This window comes from Microcebus murinus, chromosome 1 (assembly GCF_040939455.1).
Source record: "Microcebus murinus isolate Inina chromosome 1, M.murinus_Inina_mat1.0, whole genome shotgun sequence".
NCBI classification, from domain to species: domain Eukaryota; kingdom Metazoa; phylum Chordata; class Mammalia; order Primates; family Cheirogaleidae; genus Microcebus; species Microcebus murinus.
The window spans coordinates 7,846,467-7,864,525 of record NC_134104.1 but is presented as its reverse complement, the minus strand read 5'-3'; the positions used below and the strand labels follow the sequence as shown (position 1 = coordinate 7,864,525).

Here is an 18,059-nt window from a genome sequence, read left to right as displayed (position 1 = left end):
TATACCCTTCCCTCAAATGTAAGACTTTGGACCCCTCAGGACAAACAGGAGAAAGGACACAAGCATCATTTGCAAATTACAACATAAATGCCTCTTGAGAGGAATTTCTTGTATACAGATACTTATCTTTTAAAGTCTGGTATATGGTAATGTAGTATTTTATTTATTCTGCCCATTAATAACTAATACTTTAGAACATTTGCAATATTAATTGAACTTAATCTAATAGAAGACCAACTTACTTTTTTTACATCTTGATACTAGGTATTAGTAAGAGACATGGTCAAAATTATGTTAAACATTTATAAGTAAATGCTTGGTGTTAGCATGTCTACATACAATTCAGCTTTTAGTGTGAAGTTCTTTGGTTGCAAGAAAGAACATTTGGTTTACTTCACTAATAGGAATATCTCTTAATGCTGGAATGGCCTCTTCTTGGTATTTCTTCTGCTGTTGATTTTGAGCATAACTATCTGTAAGAAAAGAACAAAAAGCTCTGTTAACTCAAGCAATTTCTTCTATACTCTCTGTGGCTAAGGGAGACCCACCACATAGTTTAGGCTGACGTTTTGGTAATGATGAATACCATGTTTAAAATACCATAATTAAGTAATGTCTTAAATCTTCTCTTTAGAAGAAATGTCCCCATTAAAATAAAAATGTAATCAGCAAAGTAGTTTTATTATCTCTAACTTGGAAAGAAATTAATATTTCACTCAACCATACAATGGTGGTTAAAGTCCCAAATGCATATTTCCCATAGCGACAAAATCATATCTAGGCCTTGAAAATGTATTTATATTAACACTGCAAAACTATTAAGTCATTTGGTACAAATATTCATACAAACTTAACAATTTCCCCTCTTTGCACAAACTGTCTACTTGTTATACTTCCAGTCAAGAATGTAGGGAATATAGTAGGTTATTAGGAATGGAATTTAAAAATACTGTAATTGATTTTCCAAATACATTGTATGAGTTGATGAATAAAGGTTTAGAAGAGTTGAAAAATCGTACCAGGGAACTTAAAAAATACTTTACTTCCCAGAATTTAAGCAAGTTCAGAAATCCTAATTTATCTTTTTTTTTTTTTTTTTTTTTTTTTTTTTGAGACAGAATCTCACTCTGTTGCCCGGGCTAGAATGCTGCCATGGTGTCAGCCTAGCTCACAGCAACCTCAAACTCCTGGGCTCAGAAGGAAGCAATCCTTCTGCCTCAGCCTCCCGAGTAGCTGGGACTACAGGCATGTACCACCATGCCTGGCTAATTTTTTCTATATATTTTTAGTTGGCCAATTAATTTCTTTCTATTTTTAGTAGAGATGGGGTCTCACTCTTGCTCAGGCTGGTCTCGAACTCCTGAGCTCAAACGATTCGCCTGCCTCAGCCTCCTAGAGTGCTAGGATTACAGGTGTGAGCCACCGTACCCGGCTAATCCTAATTTATCTTAATCTTTAGATTTGAAATGAAAAGACTTAAAAAAAATAAAGCCACAAAAACATGCTGTGTCTCTTCCACCTACATAATTGTAATAAGGTTTCCATAGTGATCCTGAGGATACACACCCCCAAATCTCTCCTCCTGAACAAGGTCTGTGTGTATCTTTTTGCCATCCTTTTATCAACAGTGCCTATTTAGGACAAAAGAAGTTTCTCTCAGGCAAAGTTGCTGAGGAACATAGCATATACACTATAATTTATCAGAATTTATTTCCTCCATGAGTATAACTAGTGCATATTCATCAGAACTTATTTCCTTCATGTAATTATTTCCTTTTGTATAAGCTTTTATTTATTTCTCTAGGTTCTTATTATTGTCCCAATGTGTGTCTTGCAGCCTATTCTTCGTTGCTTTTCTAGATAGAAGTACTAATATCCCACTCTTCCATTCCCCCAGCACTTTCCTGTTATTATAAATTTACCTGTGATTGTATGAATGGAGTTGAGTGGAGAGGTACTCATCATGTTGATTCCAAACAAAAGCACATAACCAATGACTATAGTAATAAGGAGATAGACAGGTAATGCCACTGCCCAGTATCTGCAAAAGAGAATATTTAAGTACATAACAGAAACCTTAAAAGGTTGTAATTCTCGACAGTCACAAAGTTAACATATTTTTTAAACTAAATTTAATTTTTATTAAAGTAATATATTAATATGTACATAAGAGACAAATTGTTCTACAAGGTTTATAATGAAAGGCTACAGTTCTGTAGCCCACCGTCCCAACCCTGGAGTCTCACTCCCTAAAAAGGAACACTTTAACATCTGTTTTTTCTGGTACTTACCTCCTCATTTCTATATAACATGCTCATTATTATTTCTTGATTTTTTTCCAATTTCAGACATTTTCTCTATACTTCCTAATACAGAGATGAAGAATTCACCTCCTCTTTTCCTTTTCTATGCTTACATCACAATTTCTGGTTATATCAGTAGTTTTTAAAAGTTATTGTGACTATATATAAAACAATGTTTGCAAGTGAGAACCTCAGTGTATTATTATATGTTTCCTTATATAACTTTTTGTTTTTTCTGGAATTAGTAATTACATTGTTTTTGTCTATTTGCTTGGTTTCTTATGTATCTATCAATAGAGCCTTGAATTCTCTGATAGGACTCTATTATGCCTCTTGATAATGTTAAGCACATTGACTGCTCTACCTTGCCATGTTTTATTGAGTGCATTGTTTCTTTAATAATGTCCTCCCCATTCTTTTCTCTTTCTGGAAATCTACTAGTTAGATTTTTAAACCTGTTAAACTTTCCTCTATTTTCTATTTCTCTTTTGTTCTACTTTCTAGAGATTACTTTTGGTTTATCTTCTAACCTTTCAATTAAAATTTTAATTTTAGTTATCATGTTTGCAATTTAAATATAGTAATTCCCTGAACATTTCCAATGTATAGCATTTTGTTCTTATTTCAGAGTTATAATCTTATCTGAGAATTTTATGTTATTTTAAAATTTCTTTCCATTCCTTTCATTATGTCCGTTTCCTTTTTGCTTTTGTATCTCAAGTTAGAGGTTTCCCTTCAATGTCTGGTAACTTATGGCAGTTCATTTCATATTTAAAAATGAAGTGCTAACAAGCTAATTGAAAGTACTGTGTGTATGTGGGCAGGGATGGCCAACTGGTGAGCCTTACCAATAAGAGACCGGGCCACTTAATGTCGGAAATTAGATACTTTCTCTTGGGCTGGTCAGCTTCCTCAGGAAGGAACCTCCTATCTTTTTCTGGGAGGACTAGGGTGGTATGAGCCTGGGAGCCCAGTAAGGAAATGTGTTGGGGGAAGGGGTAGACCTTATCATTCAGCCACACAGATTTTCACTTACTCCTGCAGTAAGGTGCTTATTTCCCTTACTCCCACACTCGGTTAACCCTTGTAGCCCCCAGGCTAAAGACTCTCACTCAGCCTTTGCAGAGAGTAAAACTCATGTTTTCGGCACAAGAAGGCAGGGTTGGTCTCCCAGCTTTGAGGGTTGCGGGAGGAAGATTTGAAGGTCTAATCCTCTTTAAATGTTTTCAGTCCAGCCCAGAATTACAATGTTAAAGAGGTTCCTGGTACCTCCAATATCTGAGCCATTCTGGAGTTCTAGAGCACAAACATAGCTGGCTTCCCTACTTAAGCAATGTGAAAAAGCATAACCCAAGTCAGCTACCTCAGGTATCTCAAACTACTTTCCCAAAATTGATACTTCTTATCTGCTATCCTATTCTTTGCTTCTATGGGTTTATACCTTAAAAAAATTTTTGAGATAAATGTGTGTTAATTCCACCATTTTAATTAAAGGTATATCAATAATGATCTTTAAAAAGCTTTCAATTTCTGTATGGCTATTTATGAATTTTAAAAGAATAAACATTTAAAGATTTGAGTAGTCTTAAGGAAAAAAATGATCCTTCAAAAACAGCATTAATTACATTCTGATTTAAGAAATATATTAAACTTACTTTTGAGGCCAATAGGTTAAGCCTAAGGAATTTAGCCAAGATTCAGGAATAAAAGCCCACACGAGATAAAGTACTGTAGAAGAGGAAACAAAACAAAACAAAACAAGAGAGAAATAGTCAGTAAGGCATGCATTCAATCTATTAAGGTTTATTTAAACAAAAAAGCTTCTTTGAAGTGTCCGAAATTTACTCAGAAATGATTTTTCCTTCCTTTCAGTTCTTCTAGCTCCTTATTTGTACCATTTCTATATTTATCATAATTACCTTATTATTGGCCATTTTGGAACATGTCTTAATTCTCACAGTATATTTTAAAAAATTGAAGGGCACAAATCATGTCTTAGCAACTGTCATAATCCTTGTATTACCTAGTAGTTTGTTTTACGTACAATAGGTGTTCAATACTTCACCTCCACAGAGCTGAAGTAATTATAGACATTTAGTAGGTTAAAGGGGAATTTACCCTAGTTTTGATCCACTATATGTTGAGCTCCTGCCTTATTTCCCAGAGTAGTTTCCTGCAATCCCAAATCGTTTACTGTTGTCCCTACAACAGCTAAGCTCTAAGCACTCACTGTGAGTTAAACATGGTTCCAAGCATTCTATATACATTTCATATAATCCTCAAAACAATCCTCTGAGGCATGTGTGTACTTTTTACAGATGAAGAAATGGAATCTTACAAAGGCTGTATCATATGCCCAAGGTAAGTGGCAGAGACAATTTTAAACTATTAAATATCTATATCATTAATGAGTATGTGCTACAGAACTCTGTGTGTTTGGAGTGTGAGAGATGGCTTCTGCCCTCCCTGAGCTTAAGATCTAGTGGTGAATAGAAAGGAGTAAATTGGTATTTTCATTACACTGTGATAAGTGCTAATAAATGAGTAATCAAAGATGACACCGAAACACATTAGAAGAACCTCCTTCCACTCATAATACTCTTCTCCTTGATTTCTCTCCATAGTACATTATCATTTGAAAGTGTGTATGTTTTACTTATTTAATTTGTTCAATGACTATCTCCTCCCACTAGAATGAAAACTCTATGGAAGCAGGAAATTTTTGGCTATTTTGCTCCTCCCTGACTATAACAGTCCCTGGCACAGGGTAAGCACCCAATAAATAACTGAATTAATTTTGGGTTGTGGGTGTTATGGGATTTAAGCCTTAAAGTCATTGCTTTTATTTATTTGTATAGTTTCTGATCCTTGAAACACTTTTGAACAAGGATTTACAAAGACAATGATACAACAGTAGCTAACATTTATTTAGTTCTTCTTGTTCCTATGCATTGTCTTAAGTGCTTTACATAAATTACCCCAGTTAATCCTCCCAACAGTCATAAGAGGCAGCAGGGTGATGTCAGCCAGTGTGTGTGGGTTCAAATTCTAGCTCTATCATTTAATAGCTTTGCGACCCTAGGCAAGTTACTTACACCTCAGTACTCTTATCTTTAAAATGAAGACAATAATATTACCTAGATGATAGGATTGTTTTATGCATAATAAGCATTCAACAACTATCATTATCAACACCCTTTTAGAGAAGAGGAAACTGAGGCTCAAAGAAGTTAAGTAAATGGTCCCAGGTCACACAGCTAATCCATGGAGGAGTCAGAATTTAAACTCGGTCACAACTTCCTCATTTCACAGATTCTGCTAGGCAACAGCCTGGCCATTAGGTCCATCTGCAAGCTGTACTGATGATGCAGGTTGATATTTTTCAGTTACGGTTCACAAGTACTATCACTCCACCTTTGTGGTTTCCGCAAAGTTCCAGAAAGTTCTACCCCGGGGACTGGATTTTCTCCCTCATTTGCCTCATAATACCCAAATCCTTTGGGGGAGAGACTTGGGGCCTGCTGTGTGACTCTGGACATATTACTGTGTCGGTGTCAGTTTCCTTAACTGTAAAACGTCATATTCAAGATGTCAAGGGCACACACTTCATTCAATATGGCTTCTCTAGCCTAATCCTCTTCACTCCCCAGCTGTAGTGGAGCCAAACTCCTCACTTCCCAACCCTCTCGTGCCTTCATTCAAGGCCTTTTCCACGTCTTCCCTCCATCCTACTTATTCTTTTCTAAGCGGTGTAAGTGCCAGGGGGAAAGTCTCCTGGAGAAAGCTAACTGACTTTCCAGTCAGATTCCCACGTCTCCGCACTGCGCTCCCTCGCCACCATCACACTGCGCATTTACTTCTCTGTCTCACCCACAAGAAAGACCACGCCCTCCAAGGGCAAGGACCAGGTTTATTCATTTTGCCATCGTGCCTGGTACTGTATAAGCATTTGTTTGAGATTAAACCTCTTACGCTAATGAGGGCACACAGAACACTGAAGAAAACATCAGTTCCCTTCAGGTTTTGTTAAAACGAGACATAAAGAATCAACAGGTCGTGCGTGCACGTTCTAAGAACAAACGTTATTATTTCCTTGTCATTGAACACCAGAAACGGCTCCTGGCCATCCATCAGGAAAGTACTTACTGAAGCCAAACTGGGAGCTTAAGAACAGAACAAAGCCATAAATCGCTCTTTCTGGCAATGGCGACGGTGAATTTTCCACCATTTTCCCCTGTGGCTTCCGACACTGCGGAAAAGAACACAATCATCCGTCAGTGATTCACTCCCCCTCACCATTGGTCTATTATAACCTCATCGCTTCGCTATGGGCACTGCCTCTGCGGAGCATTAAGTGCCATCCCGCGCACACCCCCCGCCACACGCCCGCGTGCACGCGCGCTCGCAGCGCCCATGCCGGCGCGCGCACATCGCGCAACAGAGAGAGGGGGGAGGGGGGCACAAACGCCGCCAGCTGGGCAAGCTCAGCCTTCCTGCGGGGAAGGAAGGACAGGGAACAGGCTCGCGCGGCGCCCACGGGGACGCGGGCCTGCTGGGCCGTGCCCTCTCGTGGGGGCTTCTGCTGCTCATTAGAGGCCGGGGTGGGGGAGGCCCCCGACCCTGGGTCCCGCGTACTCCCTCCGGGGCCCCTCCCGACACCTCGGCCACCTCAGTGTCGAGTTCTCTGCGCAAGCGCCGACCAGGCAGCCGCAGTAGTGGAAAATAAAAAAAAATTGAGCTAAAGGCCGAGGCGCGACGGTGGCCCCCACCTGGGCGCAGGCGCACTACGACCCTCGTGGGGGGGGAACGCGCGAGCGCAGGGGCTGGCAAGACCGCTCAGCCCGCGGAGGCGGAGGAGGGGGCGGCGCGGCGCGACTGCGCATGTGCGCTGCCATCCCACGTGACTCATCTGCCGCCTGCGCCGCCGCCCGCTCCCGCCGCGGTCTGGTTGACGTGGAGGGCCGGCGGTGGCGGCTGCGGTGGCGGCTGCGGTGGCGGCCCGCGTCCCAGGCTCGCGGGCGCCGGGCCCCGGTGAGTGCACACCTGGCTCGCGGCAGGGCTCCCAGATGTGTCACTTTGTCCCGCGGCAGCCGAGATGCATGGGGAGCGGGGCCCTCCACACCCCCTCCATGGGTGTGTGGTGAGTGTGGGTGTGTGCGCGTCGCCCCGCGTCCCTCGCCGTGGTGTCCGCTGTGTGTCTGCGTGTGTCGGGGTGCCAGCACGATGAGGGGGTGTGGCCGCCTTTGTCTGCCCCGGTGGGTATGTCCCCTTTGGCCCTTCGCGAGCGCGGCCCTCGGGTGCCTTGCTAGGGTGGGAGTAGCCCCTTTGTGTGCGCATCCCCCCGCTGCCTGCGCACCGGTGTCTCGTTCGGTGCGTGGGCGACACCGTGCTGTGTAGAGGGGCCCCCGCGGATGGGCGCGCGGGCACGCGCCCTTGTGTCCCCTCCTAGCCCCCTTTGTGTCGGCGCCCGTTTTTCCCGGTGGTGGCGTGGGCGCTCTCGGCGTCCTCGGGCGCCCCCCCTTTGTGTCACTGCCTCTGCCCGTGGGGTGCGCGCCCCCCAGCGCGCGTGGCCGCGACGCCTGTGAGCCAGACCCCCGCCTGGAGCACCGCCCCCGCGAGTGTGCGTCCGAGCGTGTGCTGCGCATGGGTTTTGTCGAGTGCGTAGTCGCTTGTGTGCGGGTCTTCGTTCGTGTGTGTTCGTGAATGTTCGTGCACGCCCGGTGCTGCGTTGTGTTCCCTGCGCGGGTGCCACCTGTTTTCCTGAGAACTGGCGGCGCGGTCCAGGGACGGCCCCCTCCCCGAGGAATGCACCAGGGCGGGCGGCGATAACCCCCGCGCGCCTCCCTCCCCCGCCCCTCTTCTGAGCATCCTCCCTCCCCCGTACGCGAGTGAGAAGAGGGAGGACGATTGCGGGTCTGGACAGCTGCTCTGCAGTGTTGACGATGTGAGTGTGACGATGTCGAGCTAGTCTGGGGACGACCGCGTGGGGGGGGGCAAGGACCAAAAATGGAGCCGAGGCGTAGGTGATTTTGGGCTGGTACCAGTGCGGCGTGCCTTTTGCAGAGGCGCCCTGGATGCCAAAAACCCTTCAATTGCAAACTCCTTTCAAAATGCAAGCACACGCCAACTGGGCAAATATATTGTAGCTGTCCCTGGCGTTGTTGAAAATACTTAATGGTTCACGTTTTATGGCGTTCATATAAATCTCTTTCGATTTTGCCCTGCCCTGGTAGGAAAAACAAGGTAGAACTCGTAGAGATTTTACTCCTCCTCTCTTGGGAGCAGTTTCCTCATAATTACGGTTCTAGTTACGACATTTTTTATTGCTAGAAATTTTCATTTTATCCTAAGGAAAGCGGGATTTAGTGTAAGGATACATAAGGAAAGAAACTTCAGACCCATTAAGGACCTAATTTCTGCTCCTTTTGCTCAGAGGTTCATGCTTTCTGCTCAAGGGCTGCGTTTTGGTGTCTCTTTCTCTGTTCTGCTTAATTTTCTTACTCTTGTCTAATTTTCTTTTTTTTCTTCTAATTTCTGGAATATTTCAGATATAAAATATAGAAGGGGGGTCTAACCAATCCGTGATTCAGATTTTACAGATTTAATTACTTTGCCAAATTTACTTCAGATCCTCTTTTTTTCAAGAAATAAAATTGCAGATATTGGAGGCACTCAGTTCCTCCCCCTCCTTCCCTAGAGATAGCCACTGTGTTCAGGTTTGTGTATATATCATGCCTTTGCATATTTTATACTTTTCATCATGGTGAATCCATAAACAATATATAATATTGTTTTTAAACTTTAATGGTATTATACTATACATGTGATTTTGCAACTTGTGGTTTTTTTTTTTTGCTCAGCATCACATTTGAGATTTATATATGAATAAATTGAATAATTGTGTTATTTTTGGTTCATTCATTTTAATTGCTGGTATAGAATTGCATTGTATGAATATACCATATTTAATTATACATTCCCTATTGATGGACTTTGAAGTTGTTTCCAGTTTTTGACTCTTAAAAACAGTCCTGCAATAAATATCTTTGTACCTGTCTGCTTGTGCACACGTTTGGAAGTTTCTCTAGGCAATACACCTAGTAGTAGATTTGCTGGATAGTAGGTTATGTGCATCTTCAACTTAACCAAATATCACAGAAGCTCTCCAAGTGATTGTACCAGTTTTCACTCACTGGTATTGAGTGAGAACACCCATTTCCTCACATCCCTGCTAACATGTTATGTTATTAGACTTTACATTTTTGCCTTCTCTTTACTGACCAACTTCTTTATGACTTTAGCTTGTTGCTAAATTTGCTTGCAACCACCTTGGCTTCTGCCCTAACCTGGTGTCAGCCTATGGGTTCATCTCTCACAGCTAACTGGCTCAACTGGCTCAGCCTTTATCTTGTTTGGTCCTTATAAGGTTAATTCCAATGAACATTTATTATGTACTTAATGTATGTTAGTTCCTGTGGTTAATGTAAAGATAGAATTTCATGATATGTTATATGTACCTCTATAGTGGGAGGTGAGGTGATTTAATTAAAAGCATATTTTTTATATGATGAATGTTTTAAAAAGTATTCATTTTTATGTAATACTTGATACGTTCAAAATATGTAATACATACGCATACTGTGAAGCAAAACAATAAAATGAACACCTGTGAATCCACCACTGAAGAATCAAAATGACCAATACTGAATGTGCTCACCTCCAGAGGTGACTACTATCCAGAATTGTGTGTTATTCCTTGCTTTTTAAAAATTTTATCAGATATGTATCTTTTCCTCAACAATGTATTGTATGGTTTCTGTTGTTGTTGAGTAAAAAAAAATGGGTGTAGTCTTTTGGGACTTACTTATTTCACTCAATGTTATGTTTCTAAGAGTCACTAATATTGAGTATAGATGGAAGTCATTAATATTCACTGCTGTGTAATATTCCATGGGTGAATATAACACAGAGATGCATTCTCGTGTTGATGGACGTTTTGGTTGTTTCCAGGTTTTGCTATTATGATGAAGATTCTTGTCTAGTACGCAGTTAAAAGACTTTCTCTAATTTTCACACTGGTGTGTATGACCCCCAGGGGAGTAATGAAGATTTTCTAAGGAGTATGTGGTGTACAAATTATGTTAATCAATCAATTTTAGATTATTAAATTCCATATCTTCTCTTTCCTAAAATTGGTGATGCCTAAGGTCTGGATAGAGGCCTCCTGGTGGACCTTCCCTCTCACAATAGCATCTTACATAAGAAAGGCAAACCACAGGCCTGCTGGACTCTTAATAGGTCTTTGCTGGTAGTGGAAAACAAAGGGGTAATTTAAAATACAGTGTATAGTGTTAGAGCCTCTTAAAATCTGGGCACCTCCCCATGCATTTCCTCTAGAGATGCATTTTCATAAATGCCAGCATATATTTTTTGACCAGCTATATGCTGGTAATAATTACATATTTAAAAGAAGGATATATCGGTTTTACTTTAAAATGTTACCATGGTAATCTAGGAATTCATCCTTTACAATTACTTAAACTTATGGTGAAATTTTTTAGATGTTATCTTAACATGTGGAAGGTATGTAATTTTTAAAAGCATTTTTGGTGGTTTTTGAGCAAAAAAAAGGTTGGAATACCACCGTGGTAAGCTATTGGCTAGAAGTGGAATTGCTGGGTCAAGAGTTATGAATGTTCGTTCAGCTTTACAAAATGATGCTTGATCGTTTTCTCAAGTGGTTATACCAGCTTATACTTTGGCCAGCAGTTTTGTCCATTTATATGACAAATATAAATTGACAATTTATATGTCAATTTATTTGATTAGCAGTGTGTAAGAGTTAACCTACAACCATTTCAACACTTACTGTTAGACTTCTTAATATTTTTCAATGGAATGGGTATAAAATGATGCATCAGTGTGGTTTAATATGCATTTTTGATTATCAGTGAGCTTGAGCATCTTTTATATGTTTAGAAATCATCTTTATTTCTCTTTTTTGAAATATCTTGTCATATCTTTTACTCTTTTTTCTGTTGGGTTGTCTATAAAAACTGATATCTTGGTAACACTGGTCCTTTGTTGATTACCTGCATTGTAAATATCTTCTTCCAGTTTGTGTGTGGCCTGTCTTTTCACCCTTTATGGTGTATTTTGGTGAACAGAAGTTCTTAATTTTAATGTAATCTAATTGGAAAACTTCTTGTGAAGACATTCTTCTGTGTTTCTTTTTAGAAGTTTTAAAATGATGCCCTTCACATTTAAGTTCATAATTCATCTGGGCTTAATTTTTGTGTATGGTTTGAGATAGTGATCCACATTCATTTTTCCTTCCTCTGTGGCTGTAATTATCCCTATACTATGCTTTGAAGGCCCTCTGTTCACCAGTGATCTGCTGTGCCATCTCTTTCACATGTTTAGTTTTTATGTGTGTGGGTCTGTTTCTGGGTTGCCTTACTGTATCACTTGTCACCTAGTCTGTCTCTGTGTTTTTTCATACCACACTGTCTTAATAATTAATGCTGTAGTTTTATCAGACATCTTGATAGCTGGGAAGGAGTTGGAGTCTCAGGACCATTGTTCTTGTTTTAAGAATCAGTTTGTTACACGATATGAAAAACCCTTTGGAAATTAATTAGAATTGATTGAAACAGTTTGGGGGAGAATTGAAATCTTAAGATTTTGAGTCATCCTAAGAATATGGTATTTCCATTTATGTAGTTTTTCAATGTAGTTTCATAATTTTCTCTGTAGAGATCTTTTTTAATGTTGATTCTGATGTTTCTAAGTTTGTTCCTGCTGATGTAAATGGTGGCATTTATGAAGATTCTATATTCTGACTTTATTGTTAGTACATAGAAATTTAATGACTTAAAAATAATCTTTAGTTATCTACTCCATAAACTTTTATTCTAACATATTTTCTGGAATTCTTTTGGATTTTCTATGTGGTTAAGTATATCATTTGCAAACAGTGACAGTTTTGGTTCTTTCCAGTTATTTTTGCTTTCAGTTTATTTTTCTTGTCTTAACGTATTAGCTCACTTTTAGATATATGTTCATTGGAAGTGATTATGGTTGTTCATTAGAAATGAATATAGTGGGCATGCATACAGGTCTCATTCCCAGTTTAAAATAGAATGTTTCCCCTATTAAGAATAACCTTTGCTATGAGTTTTTGTGGATACCTTTGATTAATTTAGAGAAATCTTTGTTTTTTATTTTGTCACATGCTTTTCTGCATGTGTTGAGACTATCTTGTGGTTTTCTCCTTTAATGTTAGATGCAATGAATTCCAATTTATAGATTTTAGAATTCTTCATTCTCTTTTATACTCTTTCTTGAGATAAAGCCAAATTGGTCTTTATGGATTATCTTTTTATGAAATAGTAGATTGTGTTTGCCAATATTATATTTAGATTTTTGTATTTGTTTACAAATGGAATTACCTCTCACTTTTCTTTGACTATCTTGTCTGATTTTGGTATTATGATTACACTTACCTTATACAGTGAGTTGAGAGTAGTTCCCCTTTTTCTGTTCCCTGGGAGAATTTGGGTTGATTTGTTTCTTAAAAGTTTGGTGAAACTTACCTGTAAAATCATTTGGATCTAATGTTTTCTTTGTGGAAGTTGGAAAGTAATTAGCAGTTGAATAGTCATAGGACTGCTTAGGTTTTCTATTTCTTTTAGTCAGTTTTGGTAAGTTTTAGAAATTTTTTTTGTCAAAAATTTTTAAGTTTTTTGGCATCAAGTTTATTGTATTGTTTTAATTCCTTTTTTAATTTCTGTTTTATCTGTAGCTGTGTTCCCTTTTCTCATTTTGAATATTATTTATGCCTGACTTCTTTTTTCTTGATTAGTCTTGCCAAAAGTTTGTCTATTTCATTAATTTTGGCAAAGAATTAACTTTTGGCGGAATTAGTCCTCTGAGTATATCTTTGTTTTTTATTTCATTGATTTTTCCACCTTCTTTTTATTTATTGCTTCCATCCTTTTATGTTCTTTGAATTTGTTCTTTTCCTATTTTTCTAACTTAAAATACATGTTTAACATTACTTTTCAGCCATTCTTATTTCCTAGTATAAACATTTAAGGCTATAACGTTTATCTCAAGTTTTTCTCAAAGTTTATTTTTGGCTTTGTCTAACATAGGTTAATTTGTAGTGTTTTCATTAACTTTTAAATCTTAACATTAAAGTAAATTTTAAAGTAGTTTTAAAATTTCCATTTTGATTTCTCCTTTGACTTATGAGTTATTTAGAAATAGATTTTGAAATTTTTAATGTTTGTTATTGATTTCTTGTGTTAGAGAATGTGTTCTGTATTTTATGTTTTTAAAAGCATCTTTTTGCTATTGCTTTATTGCCATCTACATAGTGAATTATGTCCTGTGTTCTATATGTACTTCTGGAGTATGTATTCTCTAATTGTTATTTATCTGTTAGGTAAAGCTTGTTAATTGTGTTCAAACAGTCTTGATTAATTTTTATTTGTCCTGTCATTATTGAGAGAGGTATGTTGGAATCTCCTACTTTCTAACAGACTTCCTGTATTTCTAACAATTTTTGTTTTTATTTTGAGACTCATATTATATGCATGCAAGCTTAATACTATTTTCCTAGTGGATTGTGAACCTTTAGTGTGTTGTGATCCCCTCCATCCCTAATTTTGCTTTATTGTGTTAGAATTTGTTTTGTCTGATCCCATCTTTATTTTGGTGCTAATTTACCTGGAATATCCTTTCCCTTCATTTTCTTCTTAATTTTTTTATGTCTTTACATTTTAGGTGTCTCTTATAAAGAATATATTACTGGATTTTCCTTGTAATCCTATCAGACAATCTGTGTCTTTTAATTGAGATGTTTAGAAGTCCAGGTTTCTTGATTGGTGGTCAGCTTAGTTTTCATCCAAAATTATTTTTATTTAACCTTAGCTCCTAAGAGATTATTTTGATTGATGTGCAGTTCTAGGTTGGTAGTCTCTTTTTTGTCAGTAGAGTGAAGATATTATTCTACTATTTCTCATGCAAAGTATGCTGCCAGTTTTATTTATGCTTTTTTGAAATATTCTTTTTCCTTTAGTTGTATTAAGTTTTTTGTCTTTGGTGTTTTGTCAGTTCACTTTTGAGTCTCCATGGAGATTACTTTTTATTTATCCTTATTTTGGGTACATTGTGTTTCTTGATTCTGAGTTTTCTCTTGTGAGTTCTAGAAGATTCCGAGCCCTGTATTCTTTAAATATTTTCTCTCTTTGATTTTATCTGTTCTCTCCTGGTGGAACTTTAACTGCATATGTATGTACTAAACTGTTTCCAGATCACTTACTCTTCATTTTTCATATTTTTATCTCCTTATCTCTCTTTATCAAAATTTACAGTGCTGGATAATTTCATTAGGCATATATTCTATTTCACCAATTTTCTTTTCAGCTGTGCCTAATCTCTGTAACCCATCTTTTTTTTTTTTTTTTAACTTTTAACAATTACATTTTTAATTCTATTTTTTTTTTTTTTTGAGACAGAGTCTCACTTTGTTGCCCAGGCTAGAGTGAGTGCTGTGGTGTCAGCCTGGTTCACAGCAACCTCAAACTCCTGGGCTCAAGCGATCCTTCTGCCTCAGCCTCCTGAGTAGCTGGGACTACAGGCATGCGCCACTATGCCCGGCTAATTTTTTCTATATACATATTAGTTGGCCAAGTAATTTCTTCCTATTTATAGTAGAGATGGGGTCTTGCTCTTGCTCAGGTTGGTTTCAAAGTCCTGAGCTCAGAGGATCTGCCCGCCTCGGCCTCCCAGAGAGCTAGGATTACAGGCGTGAGCCACTGCGCCCAGCCACATTTTTAATTCTAAAAGTTCTACTTGGTTCTTTTTTTTTTTTTTTTTTTTTTTTTTTTGAGACAGAGTCTCGGTTTGTTGTCCAGGCTAGAGTGAGTGCCGTGGCGTCAGCCTAGCTCACAGCAACCTCAATCTCCTGGGCTCGAGCGATCCTTCTGCCTCAGCCTCCCGAGTAGCTGGGACTACAGGCATGCGCCACCATGCCCGGCTAATTTTTTTTATATATATATATCAGTTGGCCAATTAATTTCTTTCTATTTATAGTAGAGACGGGGTCTCGCTCTTGCTCAGGCTGGTTTTGAACTCCTGACCTTGAGCAATCCGCCCGCCTCGGCCTCCCAAGAGCTAGGATTACAGGCGTGAGCCACCGCGCCCGGCCTACTTGGTTCTTTTTGACATACCCAGTCGTTCTTCATGGTTTCCTTTTGCTTGCTCATTTTTGTGAATTGGTAGCTATTCTGCAGACCATATCAGGCAATCCTAATGATATCCTTGGCAGGGGCTTGGGGAGGTCTAAACTTGACTGCTTGTTCTTTCCTGTTGTCTCTCCCTCATGGTGGCTGTCACCTCCTGAACTTGTTGATCATTTATTATGAATTGCTATTTGATTGATCTTTCTGGCAATCTTGAGAGTCTAGTTTTGGCATGCTTTCTTTCTGAAAGCATTTGTGTCAGCTTTGGCTTGGAACCAGGTAGTTTAACTGGGGCCACTCTTCAGTTCTTACTTTTTGCTTCTGGCCCAGGGCTCAGTGTCCTGATTCCACTACTGATTTACTGGTACCACGACTGTATTCTTGACTGCTAGGTTTAATATCTAGTTCAAGGTTTGTTGCTGTTGGGGGGTGAGGGTAGCTTTCAATGTTCCCATATTTCTATGGGCTCAGCAAAAACATCTAAAAAGTTTTTTTTTAAATCTAGGATCTACTTTTTTTTTTTTTTTTTATAACTGTAGAGTCCCCAGAGTAACTGGTTCACCATAACTGATGGGATTAAAAGTTTTTTATTTTAATATTTAATTTTAATAGTATATTTAGTTTGTATCAGAAAAATTTATCATACCAAACATAGGATTTCTTGGTGATATTAAAATTTCTATTAAGCGAGTTTATATTTTTTTTTTTTCTTGGTTTTATCACCTGCTGAGCGAGTTTATATTTAAGTTAAAATTTTAGTTATTCTAAAGGAAGTGATTGAGTAAATAACAGTACAGGTAACAAGTGTATTACACAGTGTATCTTCTGGACTCATGGTGACCCCACAGAGATAAACCTGTGATGACTGAACAGTGTGAAAACTACTGTCAAAGCTGTGGGCAGGGTGCTCTGGGCTTACAGAGAAGAGGTGCAGACATAAACTTGGTAGTAGAAGATCAGGAATTACTTCCTGGCATTGAGTATTAAGGACTGGTAGGCATGAGGTGGTTGTAGAATAAGATTTGTTTAGGAAGGATGGGCAGTTGGGTATGACTGCTTCTAGGTTGTGCGTCATGGAGTGACTGGAGAGACAAGCAGGAATAGCATCAAAAAAGGCCTTCTATGCTTATAGTAGGGAGGTTGGACTTTATTCTGAAGACGAAGGGAAGCTATTGAACAGTTTTAAGCAGTAAAATGGTATGATCAGAGTTTTAGAGTAAGCTAAGATTGACCAGTTAGGAGACTGCTTTTTAAGTTAGTTCAGGAGAGAAAAGATGAAGGTACAACTAAGGCAAGTGGCACTGGGCATTAAGAAGTGTATGTGTGCTAATTTTAGATTTCTTAGGGAAGTAGACATGACAGGACTTAGTGGTCAGTTGGATAGAAATGTTGAAGTCTGGAGAGTCAAGATTGACTCCCAGGTTTTTGGTTTGGATAACCAGGTGGCATGTAGAGCAATTAATTAATAAACAGCATACAGAAAGAGGAAAGAACTTGGTTTCATTTGTTTGTTTTTGAGGAAAAAGATGTTTGTATTTGAACTTACTGAATCTGAGGGGCTTGTGGGACATCTTGGTTAAGATCCAGTAGTAGTTGATAGGGAGGTTCTAGAAGTCAAGTGATACAACCCAGCCTGGGGAGATTTGGGAGTCTTCAGCATTTGGAAGTTTGGAAGCCATTGTTTCCTACAGTGCAGTATGAGATAATTTAAAATGGTACATAGATAAACACTTGAAAAATTTTTAATAGGTAAGAATTTAATGTGTGTGAAAAACATAACTTGCACATCAAACCTATCATATCATGGACATTATCACTTAGGCCAAGTGAGCTCAATAAAAGGGAAATATTAAGTAAAAATACATGTAACATGTGGAAATGGCAAAAATCATGGTGAAGCTATGCAAATGTTGGAAGTTCAGAAAGTGCTGTCTTAAGCCATGGGTGTGGTGGATGAGGTCACCCAAGGAGAGAGTAAGAGTGAGAAGAAAATAGAGTTGACATTTGGGTGGCGGGGAATGGAGAAGAAGAGCCCATGAAGGAGACTGAGGAAGAGCAGCCAGACGAATAGGAGGAGAACCAGGAGAAGATGGTCTTTGGAGTCCAAATGAAGAGTTCTGAGGAGGAAGTGGTCCACAGCGTCAAGTAAGTTGTAAGCCAAAAAGTGCTCTTTGGATTTAGCAATTAAGGTAGACAACTTAGATGGAAGCATAATGTTAATATAGCTGGTATTTGCAGCATGTCCCATGTGCCCAGTACTCTTGTAAGCACTTTACATGTATTAACTGATTAATCAGGTAGGAGGTATTGTTATCCCCATTTTACATGTGAGGAAATGGAAGCACAGAGAGATTAAGTAACTTGCATAAGATCACTTGGGAGAGCCAGGATTTAAGGCCAGGCAGTCTTGGCTGGAGTCCATTCTCTTAACCAAATTGCCACATCGCCTCTCTACTTAAAACAAAACAGAAAATAAAAATTACACCAGTGTCGTAATTGCAGTACA

General features: G+C 39.0%; 2 protein-coding genes across 5 annotated transcripts in view; one reads left to right on the top strand and one right to left on the bottom strand.

Annotated features, from left to right (window-relative positions):
• Positions 1 to 289: 289 nt before the first annotated feature.
• PIGP (phosphatidylinositol glycan anchor biosynthesis class P) lies at positions 290 to 7,432 on the bottom strand. Of its 4 annotated transcripts, none has more exons than XM_012782905.3 (5): positions 7,347 to 7,432; positions 6,450 to 6,552; positions 3,959 to 4,031; positions 1,923 to 2,041; positions 290 to 473 (listed from the first exon to the last, which is right to left on the bottom strand). In XM_012782905.3, exons 2-5 carry the CDS (start codon positions 6,529 to 6,531, stop codon positions 343 to 345), a joined length of 405 nt encoding a protein of 134 aa, XP_012638359.1. In that variant the 5' UTR covers positions 6,532 to 6,552; positions 7,347 to 7,432; the 3' UTR covers positions 290 to 342. The 4 variants fall into 4 exon arrangements, with proteins under 4 accessions (XP_012638359.1, XP_075856381.1, XP_075856375.1 ...); XM_076000266.1 differs by lacking the exon at positions 7,347 to 7,432 and adding an exon at positions 7,073 to 7,163; XM_076000260.1 differs by lacking the exon at positions 7,347 to 7,432 and adding an exon at positions 6,972 to 7,082.
• Positions 7,178 to 18,059, top strand: part of TTC3 (tetratricopeptide repeat domain 3) — a 120,293-nt gene continuing 109,411 nt past the window's right edge. The window contains exon 1 of the mRNA XM_076000257.1: positions 7,178 to 7,443. Coding sequence (XP_075856372.1) covers positions 7,185 to 7,443 — 259 coding nt within the window. The 5' untranslated portion in view covers positions 7,178 to 7,184. The remainder of the gene's footprint in view (positions 7,444 to 18,059) is intronic.

Coding starts and splice junctions, on each gene's coding strand:
- PIGP (XM_012782905.3), bottom strand. CDS start 6,531: ATGGTGGAAAATTCACCGTCGCCATTGCCAGAAAGAGCGATTTATGGC. Junction 4,032..6,449: donor AAGCTCCCAGTTTGGCTTCA/GTAAGTACTTTC, acceptor CCTCTTCTACAG/TACTTTATCTCGTGTGGGCT. Junction 474..1,922: donor CTCCATTCATACAATCACAG/GTAAATTTATAA, acceptor CTTTTCTTACAG/ATAGTTATGCTCAAAATCAA.